This window comes from Mesoplodon mirus, assembly GCF_964341445.2.
Source record: "Mesoplodon mirus genome assembly, chromosome: 1".
NCBI classification, from domain to species: domain Eukaryota; kingdom Metazoa; phylum Chordata; class Mammalia; order Artiodactyla; family Ziphiidae; genus Mesoplodon; species Mesoplodon mirus.
In genome coordinates, this window is record NC_138976.1 from 70,831,851 (window position 1) to 70,850,875 (window position 19,025).

General features: G+C 40.2%; 1 protein-coding gene across 2 annotated transcripts in view; it reads left to right on the top strand.

Annotated features, from left to right (window-relative positions):
* The first annotated feature begins 1,830 nt into the window (after positions 1-1,830).
* ERMP1 (endoplasmic reticulum metallopeptidase 1) overlaps positions 1,831-19,025 on the top strand; it is a 52,236-nt gene continuing 35,041 nt past the window's right edge. The window contains exons 1-4 of one of the 2 annotated variants that reach the window (XM_082615453.1): positions 1,831-2,240; positions 3,564-3,865; positions 7,668-7,795; positions 8,454-8,559. In XM_082615453.1, the coding sequence (XP_082471579.1) occupies positions 1,900-2,240; positions 3,564-3,865; positions 7,668-7,795; positions 8,454-8,559 (877 nt within the window). In that variant the 5' untranslated portion in view covers positions 1,831-1,899. The remainder of the gene's footprint in view (positions 2,241-3,563; positions 3,866-7,667; positions 7,796-8,453; positions 8,560-19,025) is intronic. The other variant, XM_082615454.1, reaches the window with a different exon arrangement.

Sequence of the window (19,025 nt, forward strand, 5' to 3'; positions counted from 1 at the left end):
AATTATGCTGCTGCCATAAAACTGTTATGATTTCATTCATTCCCACAATCAAGAAATATTTATTGATTACATACTACATGTTGTGTTAAGAGAAGGAAATAAAATGGTGAGCAAAACCAGACATGATTCCTGCCTTCATGGAGCTTACAGTCTAAGGAGGAAGATGTTAAATAATTACACACATACAAGGTGCTATGAGATCCTACAATTAGGGGAAACTGACTTCATCAGATTGGGAGATTCTTGCTTGAGGAAGTTCCACTTAAGCTGAGACTTGAATGATAAACAGGAGTTAAAACTAGGCAATGAGGGGGCTTCCCTGGTGGCGCAGTGGTTGAGAGTCTGCCTGCCGATGCAGGGGACACGGGTTCATGCCCCAGTGCGGGAGGATCCCACATGCCGCAGAGCGGCTGGGCCCGTGAGCCATGACCGCTGAGCCTGCGCGTCCGGAGCCCGTGCTCCACAGCGGGAGAGGTCACAGCAGTGAGAGGCCCGCGTACCGCAAGAAAGAAAAAAAAAAAAAAAAAAACTAGGCAATGAGGGGAGGGAAGAACATTCCAGACAACTCAGTGTGTAAGATCCTGCTGTAGAAGGAAGGATGGTGAGCAGGAAGGACTTTGCAAGAGGTCACTGTGACTAGAGAGTTGGAAATAAGGAGTGCCCTGGTCTCAGGTGGGCACTGAGCAGTAGGCAGGGGCAGACCGGTCAGGTAGCGCACATTCCCAGTTGGTCTCTAGATTAATAGACAGGGTACCGCAGCAACTCCATGCTGGAGACACAGAGATTTGAGGCAGAGGGGCTCATTGCATCAGCAGGAAGAAGACTAGATGCTCACTAGGGTCTACACTAAAACCAAGGCTCTGCTTCTTCCCACCCAGGGTGACATGGAGGGAGGAATGTCTTTTCTGAATCTTCCTTTCCAGAGTGCCATATTCAATATGCTCTTTTGGGAGCCCACTGAATTCGATTTAAGTTCTTCACCTGTTACCTGTAAGTTCTTCAGCTATTAAGAGGACATAAAAATACTTTCTTTTCAGGATTCTTATGAGAATCAAATGAGATAGTGTATTAAAGCACTTAGCACAGTGTTTGGCTCATGGAGGGTATTCAAGAAATAACAGCTATTATTTTTCTTAGTCGGTTAAATGGTGACAATGGTTACCTCACACCGTTATGAAGACCTGTGATTAGATCACTGTACGTGGAAGCATGAGGCTAGGCCTCCTCTGCGCAGTCCTGTTTCTAATATGAAGAGCCAGGCGCCTACTTTTTCCAGAGCGTATTCTAACGCTCCTTGCGAAAGCTGAGCCATTGCCTTCTTCATGATGTGTAAATGATGAACCTCGTGCATTCTTTTTTTTAATTAATTAATTTATTTATTCATTTATTTTTGGCTGCTTTGGGTCTTCATTGCTGCGCGCAGGCTTTCTATAGTTGCAGCGAGCCGGGGGCTACTCTTCGTTGCTCTGCAGGATGTGGGATCTTCCCGGACCAGGGATCGAACCCGTGTCCCCTGAATTGGCAGGCAGATTCTCAACCACCGCGCCACCAGGGAAGCCCCCTCGTGCATTCTTTTAAAAGCAATCTCTCTTTTCTCACGTTTCTAGGTTTATGGTTATCTTTCCATTTATTAATCTCTGTCCCCACACCAGCCAGAGAAGCCCTGAGTAAGAAGGTACATCCATCACGCCCAGCCGGGTGTTGGCCCTGCCGCGGAGCCTGCCCGCAATCTGCCCGAAGAACCTGGGTCGCGGCGCGGCGCGGCGGGACCGGCCAATCAGAAGAAGTTTGGCCCTTTGCAGTTTCCGTCCGCTCACTAGGAGGCGCTGCGGCCGCCGCGGCGGCTCCCGGGGTTGTCGAGAGCCGGGGCGGTTGGGCTGGCGGCTGACGCTCGTGGCCATGGAGTGGGGCTCGGAGTCGGGAGCTGTGAGGCGGCACCGCATCGGAGGGGAGCGCCGGGATGGCCCGGCGGCCGCGCCGCAACTGGAGAGGGAGGCCCTGGCGCAGCAGCCCCTGGCGGACGCGTGCGGCGGCGACGCGAGGACGCGGAAGCGGAGCGGGGAGGGGAGCGGCGGCGCGAGCCGGGGCGCGGGAACCGGACTGTCTGAGGCGCGCGCCGCGCTGGGGCTGGCGCTTTACCTGCTCGCGCTGCGGGCGCTCGTGCACCTCTCGCTGCAGCAGCTCGTGGTGCGTGGGGCCGCTGTTGGCCACCGCGGAGAGTTCGACGCACGCCAAGCCAGGTACTGCCGCCTCCGCCGGGCCCGGGCGTCCCTTTTCGGTGCACACCTGCCCCCGCCGGGCCTCCCGGGCTCGCCGCCCCCGCCTGGCTGCACGTGGGGTGGGGTGGCCTGGCGCGTACCCCCAATTTGCGGGTCGCGGGGCTCGCGCGGCCCCTTTTTAAGCTCGTGGTACAGGTGCGGGTGGCCAGGGCGATTGCGCCGGCTTTTCCATCCCTTTTTTGCCTCACCTGCAGATGGTTTGGTTATTAGTAATCGCCCATCTTTCGGAGCAACTTACCCTTTTTACTAGCTCTCCTACTTTGCAAGTGAGATGAAAGGCTGTGAGGTTTGTGGACCCAGTTCGGTTTTCTGGGAAGGGTCCGAAGGGGCTAATGCAGTGGTCTAAATCTTTGAGGGTCACAGGTCTCAAACCTGAGAGCTATGGAGGCTCTCCCTGGAAGACGGCACATTCAAAATTTTACTATTTCAGAACTTCTCAATTTCCTGGAGTTTGTCCTTGGGTCCTTGGTTTGGTGTGTAAGATTTGGCTTTTTTTTTTTTTTTTTTTTAAAGAGACCTTTAAGTATACTAAGAAACGTGAATTAAGTCAAAGGTATTGTGACCTAAGTGTGTCAGAGCTCATAAAATCATAAGCTAGTAGATTTTTCAACAGCCATGGTGTTTTAGAGAACTTTTTCTTTTAAGTGCAAAGTGCTGGAAGCTTATTTTCTTAAAGGCTTTCTGAAACACGCCTCCCCACCCCCTGTTTTCCTCACTTGGAATGCAGTGAAAAGACAAAAAAATTTTTTGTTTATTTTAGGGGTAGAGTTGGTTTTGGCCTGAATTGAAGTTACTTGGCCTTGTGTGCACAATGGGAGGGCTGAGTCCATTCTTCAAAAGTTTTTCTTTGCTTATTTAACCTCTTGACTTAATTGTCTTTGCTCTTGGTTTCTGCTACTTAGAATCAGTAACCCAGCGTCAGTAACCCTCCAGAGTGGGACACAATGAAATTGTATTCTGTCCTGTCTAGCTATCAGCAGTTACACGTTTTGAATAAAATCTCTTGTTTTTGTATTGATTCGATATGGGGGTTGGGAGAAGTTGGGAGTTGGAGTGAGTGTAGAAAACTGAAGGGATGAACTCATGGAAGGCCAAATAAAATGATGGAACTTTGCAAGTGATTTTCACATGTTACCTGAAATACTAAAGTCAGCCTCTTTTATGTGAGAAGTCAGAGAACTTGTTCTTTGGGAAGGGGAAGTGTGGAGGAAAAGTTGCTGTGTGCTAAGTGTTAGTTTTAAGCCTAGGACGCCTTGTCATCATGATTCTTCTGGTTGCTTCCAGGGATTATCTTGAACACATAACATCCATTGGCCCCAGGACTACAGGAAGTCCAGAAAATGAAATTCTGACAGTGCGTTACCTTTTGGAACAGATTAAACTGATTGAAGTTCAGAGCAACAGCCTTCACAGGATTTCAGTAGATGTACAACGGCCCACAGGCTCCTTTAGCATTGACTTTTTGGGAGGGTTTACAAGCTACTATGACAACATCACCAACGTTGTGGTAAAGCTGGAACCCAGAGATGGAGCCCAGCATGCTGTCCTGGCCAACTGTCATTTTGACTCAGTGGCAAACTCACCAGGTTTGTGCCTGTTTTTTAGTCATTTTGAAATCCTCACAACAAGAAAGCTTGTTAACTGCAAGCTGCTTGAGCAGTTGTGGGCACTATTTTCTTAGACAAATCTTTTCATTGCGATGGAAGATAGGATAATTAGAATAATTATCATTTAGTTTAAGGTCTACCTTTCAGTATTTTCTCAAGTGCTTTGTTTACTTAATTTTTAAACATTAGTGCCAGCAGCCCAGCGACAGGGCATCGAGTATTTCTGGCAGACTGAAATAGCCTTATCGGTGTTACCAGTGTGTGTTCTTCAGTCATGGAATTAGGTCCTGCCACTTCAAGTGTTTACTCAGCTAGGTGTCGTGCTAGGCTTTGGGGTTACGGGATAAAGGAACAGTACTGGCCTTCAAGGGACACATGGTTTGGAGGCTCACTCTCCTAGCAGTTTCTGTCGACCTATAACGTGAGAATGTTGGTCCATTGGGGATGCCATACTGGTAGAGTACCTCATTAATCCATAAATCTTGCCCTGAAACTCTGGCAGAATAGAGTACTTGATGTTTAGGACAGTGCCTGACCAGTAAATATTTGTTGAATTCAATATCTCCTAAATTGAACTTCAAGTTTTTAGAGTAAGATTCCTCAGAAAAAGGTTTTCAGTAGCTAGAAATTGTAAATACGGAAGAATAGAAAATAATAGCAGTTTGCAATGAGATGGCATCTGGTTCAGTCCCCTCATTTGACACAGGAATACACTTAGCTGATCACCACTGATCTGAGACAGGGCCAGGACCTGGGTTTCCTGACTAGTCAGTTCTTTTAGCTATATTTGAAAGGAAGGAGAGTATTAGGATGTAGTTAATGTTCCCTTTGGCAAACTACTTAACTTCTTTCCTCAGTTTCTAATCTGAAAAATGGCGATATAACAGTACTTTCCTAATGGCATTGCTTAGAGGATTAAATGCGGATTAAATACGAGTAAAATAGTAGAATAGCAACTGGCATGAAAAATCCTTTTTTTTTGCAATTAGTAGTTATTTAATATTGAGTACTTCCGGATTGCTTAAACTTAAACCAGCCCCAATATGAACATCTAGAGTTATACAAACTATAAATTAAAATTTATGTGCTTGATAAAATTATTCATACTAGGATATCTTTAATTAGGAATCTTGCCAATTGCATTTAGAATGTAACATGCTTTTTCAAAAATTAGTATACACTCATCTGTTTTATAAAGTCAGAAATACCTTTGTGTGTGCTGGGGAAATTAGTGGTCTTGTATGTCCATTTCAAAGCGATAATAAAATAAGCATCACCCTATGCCCACTATTTTGATGCTTAAAATCTAGGAAGGGACAAATTAACATCATGGTTATTTAAGAGTATTATATAAGAAAGACATGTATACAAGTATCAGAAACAAACAGTACCAAATGTTAGAAATCACATATATGGAGTCCAGTAATGAAAGGATGGCATTTTGTGGGTTACTGGAACCAATTTTTTTTTTTTTTTTTTTTTTTTGCTGTACGTGGGCCTCTCACTGCTGTGGCCTCTCCCGTTGTGGAGCACAGGCTCCGGACATGCAGGCTCAGCGGCCATGGCTCACGGGCCCAGCCGCTCCACGGCATGTGGGATCTTCCCAGACCAGGGCATGAACCCGTGTCCCCTGCATCGGCAGGCGGACTCTCAACCACTGCGCCACCAGGGAAGCCCCTGGAACCCATTTTTAACTAAAATTTTGTAAGGATACCTATGCCAACAATCTCAGGGAAATTTCTGTCATTAATAAATTGTTAAAAATAGTTTTTAAAACGTTCATAAAATAGACTGTCACCTAAATTTTTTTAGTGGATGAACAAACTGAAACATACTTCTCAGCAAGGTATCTGGAACTTAGGAACTGATACCAATTAGGAGTAATATTACCTACAGAAAGGCCTTAAATATCTTCTTGGGTTTGCTGCATGGTTCCAGGTTGTTACTCTGGGGCTGACTTCAGTTTCAGGGTTAATTCTAAATGGAAAGGGATGTTGGTTAAGCATCCAGCCCTTATAGATACTGTCCTCTAACTTCCTCACTTTCTTAAAGATATCTGACCCTTCTCTAGGTTTATTCTCAGACACCAGAGCCATTAAAATAAAGGAAGATAAAAGGACAGTTTAACTTTTAATCAACTCTATAGAGATAAATATCTTTAAATTTCCATTTCTCTTCCTTTGAATAAAGAAAAATTTTACTGCTTTTTATTTTAAAGTAAGTCACAGTCTCAAAGTTAAAAATCATTTGTTTCCTTTGTTTTTTGAAAGGTGGCACTTTTTACTGATAGCTACATTATACTTCCTGCTTGATAGTACTTAGGTAATTATTACTTTGTTTCACTTCGATTAAAATACAATCCAGTAATCACTACTGAGACAAGTATAGCTAATAAGTAGTTTCTTCTCAAGTAGGAATGGGGTCTGGAATTTAACAGCACCAAAACAAGCATTTTAGCTGGCTGCAGAACCTTCTTTAAGTTTGCAAAGAGGAGAAGGAAAAGCGAACAGTGAATGCCTACCACATGCTAGGCACTGTGCATTACCTTGTAATCCTTACAACACAACTGTGAAATATAGATGTCATTAATCTGCTCTCTAGACCAGGAAATAGTAAAGGGGCAGAGCGAGAATTTACATCCAAGTCTTTTCTTACTCTAAAAACCACACTATTCTCTGTAGCACCCTGCCTCCCACTGTGTAAACCCAGAAATGCTGTTGCCTGGGTTGTTACTGTGCCTATTTACTTTGATATTCTTTGAGCTTTTGATTATGGAAAATTTCAAATATATACAGAAAGAGAATCGTTTAATGAACCTGAGTGTACCTGTCACCCAGCTTCAACAGTTCAATCTTGCTTCTTCTCTACTGCCCTACCCCCCACCCCAACCTTGACTATTTTAAAGCAGATCTCAGTTATATCAGTTCCTCTGTAAGTATTTTGGGCTGTCTTGTTGAAAGATAAGGACTCTTTTTTTTTTTTTGACATGCTCATAATACCATGAATTACCTCACTGAAAAACTTAATTCCTTAATATCATCAAATATCCAGTCAGTTCCTTAATTACCTCTTATGGTACTTTAAAAAAAGTCTTGGCCCTAAAGTCATCTTTATAATCACCTTTAATTAATATATAAAGTTTGTGAATTAGGAGGTTAAGTGATTTGATGAGGTTCTCTGCTTTATCAGTGCTGGAACCAAAGATTACTACTCAGGTCATTAGTCTCCTTTCCTGTATCTTATTAGATTGGGTGTCTTCTTTGTACTTTTTCATCACATGATCCCCTTGGAGAAACTTTAAAAAATGCTACACTATCCACACTGACCCCTCTTATGATTTTGGCAGGAAAATTAGCAGGAAGGGAGTGGGTGGCAGTTGGAGATGACATAGGAAACCGTGAACACCAGAAGTGAGGATAGTATAGAGGACGTGGAATAAGGATAAAGAATTTTAAAAATTGCTTTGGGCGATGAGAATGCCAGTTTTCAATATTGCCTTAGGTCCCTTCTGGTTGATTATTCAACAGGTATTAATTGAGCAACTATTGCGGGGCCAGGCACAGTTCCAGATACTGAGAGTAAATCAGCAAGCAAACCAAAGATTCCCGTTCTCCTGGAGTTCACTGCTGGTGGGTGTAGTTATCACCAGATTATGACAGAGCTATGCTACTTGCAGCTATTGTGATGCTTCCTTGATGAGAAAACTCTGTTTCTTGCCATAATGGTTCATACTGTAAAGGTTTTAAAATCTGAGAAGCAAATCTGTTTTTCTGATTTAAAGGTGCCAGTGATGATGCAGTTAGCTGTTCAGTGATGCTGGAAGTCCTTCGTGTCTTGTCAACATCTTCAGAAGCCTTACATCATGCTGTCATATTTCTCTTTAATGGTGCTGAGGAAAATGTCTTGCAAGTGAGATTTTACTGTTTTAAAGACTAGGCTTGAGTAATAATGGTAATGAGAATAATAATAATAACAATAGCTAACACTTATGCATTTTGATTATTCATTCGAGTAGTATCATAAAATGACATACAAAAGAGATACTGTACTGGGCAGTACTTTAAAAAAATCTACAGCCACTTATGTATACATGTTTAATATTTGAAAACTCAACTTAGAACAGATCGTCTTGGCAGTGTTTTATTCATAAAAGGGCTCTGTGATGGCATAATTATTCGCCTCAGGTTTTCTAGAGTTTCAGAGATGTTTTGAGGCAGGCACACGGCATGAATGCCCAACCATGGGGATAGCGCCTTCCCTTCTATTGTTTTGCACTTTCTTTTGCACAGGCTCACACTTACTAAAGATGTTGTTTGGCTGCACTCATGGAAATCAGGCTGCCTTCTGTGAAGAGTGACTTTCTGCTGAGCAAACTGCACACGGCCATTAGGCAGAGAGAGACACACAGATAGATGTCTTTAGATCCTGCCTTTGAAAAAAATGATTGGTTTTTTTTTAATTCTCCCCCTCATCAACATAGACGTTCCGTCCTTAAAAAAAGCAAAATAAAGACTTTAATAGTGTAAGATTGTTTAACTGATACCTGTTTTCTTTCCTTCTCATTCAGGCCAGTCATGGTTTTATTACCCAGCACCCGTGGGCCAGCTTGATTCGTGCATTTATTAACCTGGAGGCCGCGGGTGTAGGAGGGAAAGAACTTGTATTCCAAACAGGTGTGTGAGGCTGTACGTTGTATATTTTAATGCTATTTTTGTTTTTATAAAAGTGGAAGTTTTTTGAATGTAAATAATCTAATGAAATGAACATTCTTTTAAAATCATGAGACAGTTTTAGCTTGTCTTTTTGAAGTTTTTAACAAAATAATATTAATTTTAATGTCATAAAAATCCAGTAATATGAATCAGAGTTCAGAGCTCAGATTTGTTTAGTTAGGGCATACTAAAATCTGATGTTGGTCGTTTCATGCCATTTTCCTGCTCTATTAGAAATTTGGGTAATGTATTTTAGCCAGAGATGTAGCATTTGCTAGAAGCTTAATAATGAGGAGTGTTTTGAGGTATGAGGTGGGCTAGGGGAAGTGAGGAAGGTGATATGGGAACTTGTTTTTTATTTTTTAGCACCCTTCACAGACATGATATTGTTTAAGTTATAGAGATATGCTAAGTGCTAAGTATGTCTTCATAACCTAAACAGTACCACATTTTAATATTCTCCATCCAACTTACTTCAGACTTTTACCACTCAAAATGAATGTGTATTTTAACTTCAGCCAAACCTTTGAGCATCTCAAGGTTATGAGGTCAGAAGCAAGGTTCTCCTGTCTTTTCACCTCAAACCTTTCTGCTTACTCTTCGTCTGAATAATGAGAAGAAGCTGGTACCTAATATCTGTAGGGGTCAGTGGATGCAACACTATTATCCATTTTCCTCTAATTCGTGGATGTCAGTCAGGATAAGAGGAACACTTGATATAACAACCACCAGATCAAAAAGCAGCAAGAGAACATTCTGTAAGCGAAGAGGACACTGTGTCTTTCTTTTCTCTGGTGAAAATACTAGGGCTGCACATGGGCAGGAGTGTGTCTTTGTATATTTTCCCTCCTGGGAGTGTACTATAATTTAAGTACCTTCACATCCATACTTTTTAATTTGTTATCACTGGACCCTGCCCCTGTACTTCTAGGACCCAGAGAAGAACCAGTATGAAGGTTTAGTGTGTGCCTTTCCTAAATTTTTTCTGTGCGTATTTATTAATGCATACATATTCTGTGTGTATATATTAATATATCTTTCATACATATAATCCAGAGAGGTTAAAACACATTTACCTAACTCCTGGGTATACATTAAAAATTTTTTTTTGAATAGTTACATGCACTGCAATGTTCCTAGCGGCATTATTTACAATTGCCAAGGTATGGAAGCAACCTAAGTGTCCATCAACAGGTGAATGGATAGTGTGTGTGTGTACACAATGGAACACTACTCAGCCATGAAAAAGAATGAAATTTTGCCATTTGCAGCAATGTGAATGGACTTGGAGGGCATTATGCTAAGTGAAATCAGTCAGAGAAAGACAAATACTGTATGATACCACTTATATGTGGAATCTAAAAAATACAACAGACTAGTAAATATAACAAAAAGGAGGCAGACTCACAGATACAGAGCACAAACTAGTGGTTACCAGGGAGGAGGGGAGGGGCACTATAGGGGTAGGGGAGTAGGAGGTACAAACTATTGGGTGTAAGACAGGCTCAAGGATGTGTTGTGCAACATGGGGAATATAGCCAATATTTTGTAATAACTTTAAATGGAAAGCAACCTTTAAAAATTGTGTTTCAAAAAAAAAATACTTACCTAGGGTTAGCAAGGGCTAGACCCAAGTAATTTCATTTATTTATTTACATTTACTGAGTACTCATTTATGCTAGGTCTAATTTACAGTCCGTGATCTTTTTATTAAATGCGGACAGTTAGACATAAAAATTCTACAGTTTACATTTTAGATATAATTGCATTATTTGGAAGGATATAAACAAACTGTTAGTAACAGTCACTACTGGATGGTGGGCATTGCTGTCAGAGCTGTGGTGGGTGTGACTAGAGTGGAGGATGGGGCAAAATGTGAAAAGCCAATTTGAACTCTCCACTGCTTCATAAACTTACAACCAGAATTGCCATTACAGCTTTACTGATACTCTATAGTTTTCTGTATTGTTTAAATTTTTTGCATTTCATATGATTACTTTAATAATAAAAACAGACTTGTTACTAGTTAGCAATATATATGCAATTTAAATGTTTTACTCATTCTAAAATAAAATCCTCGTATTTCAAAATTAAGTTTTTTCTAGAGGGGCATCCTACAAATATTTGTAAAGAATGTTTCCCCCCTTTCTTTGAGTCTTTGTATGCTGTTTTCCCTCTAGGTTTTGGTAGCTTATTCTTGTGGCTAAACTGTATACCTGAAAGCTTTCTGGGCACTTTCTGACAGTCTAATACCTTTCCCAGTATTTCTCTCACTTCCAGATGCCCTTCCTACAAAAGACTAGCTTTCTGTGGGGATTGCTTTCAGAAAGCTAGGTACTGTTGCTTCCATGTCTGAAGAGGGAGAATGAGGCCTCCTGGGTCTGGAGTCCTGGGGAGCTCTGCCAGACCACCCTGTCCTCAGCTTCTGCAACAGGTGCTTTTATCCTGCACGGTAGCACTTGTCCTGCCCTGGGAACGTTTCCGTTAAAACAGTTTGTCCTCTCTAGTGCTCCATTGTCACTTCAGAGAGACATTTGTTTGGGGAGTTTTTAGTGACTAGAATAATCATTACTACCTAATTTTTTAAAAATTTATTTTATTTATTGATTTTTGGCTGCATTGGGTCTTCGTTGCTGCGCGTGGGCTTTCTCTAGGTGCCGCGACTGGGGGCTACTCTTCATTGTGGTGCATGGGCTTCTCATTGCGGTGGCTTCTCTTGTTGTGGAGCATGGGCTCTAGGCCCGCGGGTTTCAGTAGTTGTGGCACACGGGCTCAGTAGTTGTGGCGCGCAGGCTCAGTAGCTGTGGTGCATGGGCTTAGTTGCTGCGCGGCATGTGGGATCTTCCTGGACCTGGGCTTGAACCTGTGTCCACTGCATTGGCAGACAGATTCTCAACCACTGCGCCACTAGGGAAGCCCCTTAGAGTATTTTTTGAGGTTCATCCATGTTGTAGCGTGTATCAGTACTTCATTCTTTTTTTTTTTTTCACCACGCGGCTTGCGAGATCTTAGTTCCTCACCAGGAATTGAACCCGAGCCCTTGGCAGTGGAAGCGCAGAGTCCTGATCACTGAACCGCCAGGGGTTCCCAAGTTCTTCATTCTTTTTTATGGCTAGATTATATTACATTGTATGGATATCCTGCATTTCATTGATCCATTCATCAGCTGATGGGCATCTGGATTGTTTCCACTTTTAGGCTATTATGAATAATGCCACTATGAGCATTTGTGTGTAAGTCTTTGTGTGGACATATAGTTTAATTTCTTTTGGGTGGATTCCTAAGAATGGCATTCCTGGGTCATATGGTAAATTTATGTTTTAACTTTTTAAGAAACTGCTAAACCAAATAAGTTTTATTTTAGAAGAAATGTAAATTCAAATAAGAGTAAGAATTTTTTTAATACTAGATTTGCAAAAAAGTAAGTAGAATGATAATGCCCAGTTCTGATGAATACAGAGGAACAGGCATTTTCAAACACTATTGGTGGAAGTATAGATTGGTGCAGTTTTGGGGCAGTTTGGCCATATGTATCACTTTAAAAAATGTACAGACCCTCTGTCCAGCAGGTCCACTTGCAGGAATTTATCCTGTAGAAATAGTTGCAAATAGACACATAGGTCTAAGTACTGCATGATCTTCTCAGCTTTTCTTCATAAGAATGAAAAACTGAAAACACCTTCCACGTCCATGCATAAGGGACTGGTTATACTAGTGTTGAGTTAAACATCTTACTTGGCTTCCATAATAATATTCGCTGCTCTCAGTCTCCTTTTTTAGTTCCTTCTTTTTTTGTTTATTCTGGGTGTTGATGCTACCAACTAAAGGTAGAAGAAAGCAGAGCAGAGGGAATGATGCTGTTTGTGAGTTGGTTCTGGACTTCCAGAGAACTTTGACTTTTCATTGTTGACATTGCAATCTGCCTCCCCTCAATATCACACATGCTCATGCCCTTTGCTTTAAGAAAGATGGGATTCCTTCTTTAAGAAGAAATGGGTACACAAGAAACTGGAAGCATCATGGGATTTAGATGATGGCAGGAGAAAGACTGTAAGGTGAAAATATTTCTGTGTGTGCCTCCCACCTTCCTCTGTGAGATAATTAAGATAAGAGCTTTCTGGGGGAGGCAGGATAGGTAGTGATTAAGAGCACAGCCTCTGTATTCTGCTGACCCAAGTTCCATTCTCAGCTGTAGCATTGCAACCTTGGAGCTCCATGCTTCAGCTCCTCATCAGTAAAACTGGGATAATATAGGATTAATAACCAGTGAGTAGAATCCTCAAGTCTGTAATTTCTTGTTTAAGAGCTGCCTTTGCCCTGTTTATATCACAGAGAGTATCTTACTCAGTAGTTCATCTGTTTTCCCCATCCCAGTCTCCCCAGTCTTCCCTTTTTCACCAACACTTGACCTGTCTGTGACCTGTAGGCCTCAGTGGACAATCAGTGAGAGGATGGAGTAGGGCTGGAGCACTACTGTGCAGCAGTGTGACCTGAAAGGGGTCAAAGGCCAGGTAGTGGCTATTCGAAACCCTTTCCTACTGATGGATCTTACGTTTTTCTCAAATATTTTTTATGGTACAATGCATAAAGTGAACTTAAACTGATGATATCCTTAGGTGTCTTTATTTCATCTTTTATTATAAACTAAGAAAAGTACACAGCTCTGAGAGTGCTCAGCTTATTGAATTTTTACAGACTGAATAAGTCATGTAGCTAGAACCCAGCTCAAGATTGAGAGTATTGTGGGTACTCCAGAAGCCTGAAGCCTCCTCTGTGTCCCTTCTCAGTCTTCCTTCCCCAAGATTACCCCGTTCTAACTAATGCCTTGATAGATTTAATCTTGCTTGTGTTTGAACTTTCTGTAAATTTGACTCATACGCTATGTTTTCTTTTGTGTATGGCTTTTTTTCACTCAGTATTATGTCTGTAAGATTCCTCTATGTTGTGTTTAGTTCATTCTTTTTCATTGCTGAATAATATTCCATTGACAAGGATATCCATTCTACTAGTGATGTTAGGTTGCTTCTAGGCTTTGGCTCTTATGAGTGGTCTTAGGAACATTCTTATGAGTGTCTTTAGCACACATGTTTGGGTATGCATGTTTCTGAGTGGAACTACTGAGTCATAAGATGTGTGTAATTTCAGCTTTGGTAGATAACTTTTGGTAGATATATGCCATACTTGGATGCAAAAATCCTAAATAAAATGTTATTAACACTGGTTTTGAATCCAGCAATATATGTGTATTTATGTGTATGTGTGTATGTGTACATATATGTATATGTACATACAAAAAAGATAATGCTTTCCAACCAAGTTGAGCTTATTGCAGGAATACAAGATTTTTTAAGTTTCAGGTGTACAACCTAGTGACTCAATATTTGTATATATTGCAAAATGATCATCAGTAAGTCTAGTTAACATTCATCACCATAAAGTTGCAAATTTTTTTTCTTATGCTGAGAACTTTTAAGACCTGTTCTCTTAGCAACTTTCAAGTATACAAGACAGTATTATTAACTTAATCACCATGCTATACATACACTACACCCCCATGACTTATTTATTTTATAACTGGAAGTTTGTACCTTTTGACCACCTTCACCCATTTCACCCATCTCCCAACCCCCCCATCTCTGGCAACCACCAATCTGTTCTCTGTATCCATGAAGTCCTCTTTTTTTTTTTTTGGTCAAGATTCCACATATAAGTGAGATTGTATGGTATTTTTCTTTCTCTGTCTGGCTTATTTCACTTAGGATAGGCTGAATAATATTCCATTGTGTGCGTGTGTGTATACACACACACATTTTCTTTATCCATCCATTGATGACACGGTTGCTTCCATGTCTTGGCTATTGTAAATAATGCTGCAGTGAACATGGGGATGCAGATATCTTTCTGAGTTAGACTTTGTTTTTTTGGATAAATACCTACAAGTCGAATCATATAGTAGGTCTATTTTTAAATTTTTTGAGGAACATCCGTACTGTTTTTCATAGTGGCTGCACCAGTTTACTTTCCCACCAAATTCACAAGGGTTTCCTTTTACCCACGTCCTCACCAACACTTACTTCTTGTCTTTTTGGTAATAGCCATTCTAACAGGTATGAGATGGTATCTCACTGTGGTTTTGATTTGCATATCCCTGATGATTAGTGATGTTGAGCACCTTTCAGGGACCTCTTGGCCATCTGTTTGTCATCTCTGGAAAAAATGTCTATTCAGGTCATCTGTCCATTTTTCAATCACATTGTTTGGGGGGTTTTTGCTCTTGATTTGTATGAATTCTTTATATTTTAGATATTAACCCCTTATCAGAAATGTGATTTGAAAATATTTTCTCTCATTCAGTACACTGCCTTTTTTATTTTGTTGATGGTTTCCTTTGCTGCCCAGAGGCTTTTTAGTTTGAAGTAGTCCCACTTGTTTGTTTTTTGCTTTTGTTGCCTTTGCTTTTGGTGTCAAACCCAAAAAGTCATCACCAGGACCAGTGTCAAGGAGCTTACTGCCTATGGTTTCTCCTTGGAATTATATGATTTCAGTCTTTTAAAGTTTTATTTATTGATTTATTTATTTATTCTGGCCACATGGCTTGCGGGATCTTAGTTCCCCAACCAGGGATCGAACCCGCCACCCCTGCATTGGAAGTTCGGAGTCTTAACTACTGGACCGCCAGGGAAGTCCCTGATTTCAGTCTTATATGTTCAAATCTTCAGTCCATTTTGAGTTAATTTTTGTGTATGGTGAAAGATAGTGGTCCCTTTCCATTATTTTGCTTGTGGCGGTTCAGTTTTCCCAATATCATTTATTTGAAAAGACTGTCCCTTACCAATTGTGTATTCTTGGCTCTTTTGTTGTAAATTAATTGACCATATATATGTGAGTTTACTTCTGAACTCTGTTCTGTTCCATTGATCTATGTTTCTGTTTTTATGCCAGTATTATACTGTTTTCATTACTAGCGTTTTGTAATATGGTTTGCAATCAGGAAGTGTGATGTCTCTAGCTTTGTTCTTCTTGCTTAAAGTCGCTTTGGCTATTTGGGGTCTTTTGTGGTTTCATACAAATTTTAGGATTGTTTGTTCTATTTCTGTGAAAAATGCCATTGGAATTTTGGTAGGGATTGCATTGAATATGTAGATGCTTTGTGTGGCATGAACATTTTAACAATATTAATTTTTCCAGTCTGTGAGCACACAGTTTCTTCCATTTATTTGTGTTATCTTCAATTTCTTTCATCAGTGTCTTAAAGTTTTCAGTGTACATTTCTTTCACCTCCTTGGTTAAATTTATTCCTTGGTATTTTATGCTTTTTGATGCAATTGGAAATGGGATTATTTTCTTAATTTCTCTTTCTGATAGTTCATTATTAGTGTATAGAAATGCAAATGATTTTGTGGAATGATTTTACATCCTGCAGTTTTCCTAATGGTAAATGAAGATGGCTTAATATTTGAGTCACTCCATGTAGTTCACCACATTATCAGAGTAAGGGAGAAAAACCATCTCAATTGATAATCTCAGCGTAATCATCTCGGTAGATAAAGAGCAAGGATATGTTCCTTCAATAACAGTACATTTATCACACTCAAAAAGTGTGACATTAATATAAAACTGTTAGTGAATAAACAGTACATATTCAGATTTCTATTGTTCTGATAACATCCTTTGTTTTGTTTTTTAGTCTGAGTTCCTATCCAGGATCAAATGTCAGATGTATTTTGATATATCACAGTCATTATATAACACGCACATAAAAAATATCAGTGTGAACTTAATTATTATAAAGTGAATACCCTTCTAACCCCCACGTGTGAAAGAGGATAGACTCTTGCTACACCCACCTGGAAGTTTTCCACCCGCCCCTTCTCAAATACAACTCCCTCCCTCTCATCTAAGGTTAGCCATTATCCTAATTTTTATGATCATTACTTTCTTTCCTTTATAGTTTAGCTTTACCTGTTTTTCAGTGTGGTTTTAATATTTTAATCATATAACTTTATTAATGTCTAATTGTAATAGTAATAATATTTTAATATTTTAACATGAAAAGGTTTGATAATCTGTTTCCCCACCATCATTTTTCTTTTTCCTTTTACATTTGTGTTCTTCTCAGTGCATCACATCAGAAGCATGTAATGTCTGTCTGATTACTGACGGTGTTAACCTTCTATCACTTGATTATATTTGCCAGGTTTTTGTACTTTGTAAAGTTACACCTTTGTAATAAATAGTTTGAGGCTGTGTAAATATCCTGTTTCTTATGAAACTTTGATCCTAGTTTTAGCAATCATTGATGATTCTTGCCCCAAAGCATTTTTACTATAATGTTAGCCAGATGCTGTTTTCTGGGTCCATCATTCTGTCTATAGTTAATAGTTGGAGTTCGCTAGAAGGAAGGCTTTCTTTTTTCCCTTGTGTGTATTTATTTCAGTGTTTCATGTATGTTTTATTTTATGGACTTTATATTCTGTTATAATCATTTTGATGCATGAATTGTTCCAGTTTAGGTCAGTGGCAGCCCCTTCAGCTGGTGCCTGTCCCTTTTTTTTTTTTTTTTTTTTTTGCGGTACGCGGGCTTCTCACCGTTGTGGCCTCTCATGTTGCGGAGCACAGCCTCCGGACGCACAGGCTCAGTGGCCATGGCTCACAGGCCCAGCCTCTCCGCGGCATGTGGGATCTTCCCGGACCGGGGCACGAACCCATGTCCCCTGCATCGGCAGGCACACTCTCAACCACTGCGCCACCAGGGAAGCCCGTGCCTGTCCCTTTGACATGTCTCTGACATGTTTGTTTGAGCACTTTCTTACTTTCTGGCACAAGATGATCCCACCTACCAGTATTTTCCTAGGCTCAGATCTGGAATTGGGCATATCTCTAGGGAGAACTGGTTCTTTTAGTGGATAATGGTATTCAGAAGCAAAGATCTTGGTGCTGAGTAAGTTTTTTAAAAAATATTTATCCTATTTGGGGTTTGTAGGGCTTTTTGAATTCATAGCTTGGTATTTTCTGTAAGTTTTGGGAAATTATTGGCCTTTACCTCTTTAAACATTGCTTCTACTCCATTCTTTCTCCTCTTCCTCTGAGATTCCAGTTACTCATGTTAGACCTTTTCACTGTATCCCATATGTATTATAAGCATTTCTATGTTTTCCATCCCTATTTCCTTCTGTGCTTTAATTCTCTGGATCTGTAATTTTTTCTTCTGTTGTGTTTAACTTTGTATTAAACTATATATGTATTAAAATTCTTAACATCAATTATTATGCTTTTCAGTTCTAAGGTTTCCATTTGACTATGTCTCTCACTCTCTCTTTGTTAATAGATTGTACTTGTCTAGTGAAATTCTGGCTATCATCTGTGTTTTTGAATAATTAATAATATTTATTTTAAAATCCATGCCTGGTAACTCCAGTCTCTGGGTCACTTGGGTGTCTGGTTCTGTAGTGTTTCTCCACCCCTTCCCTCCCCCACCGTTTATGGTTATTTTTTTCTGTAGGAAAGCAAATTGGTTATCTGTTTATAAAGTTATGAAAATGTTAATATTCTTAGATTTCCTGAAATACAGTTACTTGATCTGTCTACAGCAGACAGCTTTTTGGTAAATTTAGTTGTATTATACAACCCTTGAATCTCAGTGGATTACAATAGCAAAGGCTTATTTGTTGCTTGCATTACATTCTGGTTCCTGAGTAACTGCAGCTACATCCCATGGTTATTATGTTCCATGTGTCTTATTCATTCTGAGACCTAGGCTGAAGGAGAAGCCCTCATCAGGGATGTTTTAATCTCAGGGCCAAAGTTAATGGGAGAGATGGACCATGTGATGGCTCTTCAGAGTCTTGTCAGTTGAAGTTCATTTCTGTCCCATTCACCATCAATTGACCAAAGCAATTTATGTATGTGCTACTTCCCCAGGGAGGCATTATAAGTTATATGGGAGGGAGGAGTGAATAATTGGGAACAATAATACAATATGTCTTGCTATCCTAAAGAAAAAACTCCCACATTTGAAAAAAGGTGTATGTACATGAAGATGTTAATGCAGAATTATTAATAATGATAAAAATTTATAGTAGTAAGGAACTTTATGATATATTCAGTGATTATGCAGTTCTTAAAATGATCACTGTAATATCTAGCAACATAGGAAAATGCATTTAGTACACTATTAAGTGAAAGAGGAATGTAGAGAGTATATATACCCTATCAATACAGCTATGTATACACAGTCATAAATTTGTAAGAAAATTGAAGATAGAAAAATGATAGTTATCTTAGTGGTTTTTCATTTTTAAACTTAAAGTTTTTATAGTGCTGTTTTTTTTGTTTTGTTTTGTTTTGTTTTTTGCAGTACGCGGGCCTCTCACTGTTGTGGTCTCTCCCGTTGCAGAGCACAGGCTCTGGACGCGCAGGCTCAGCGG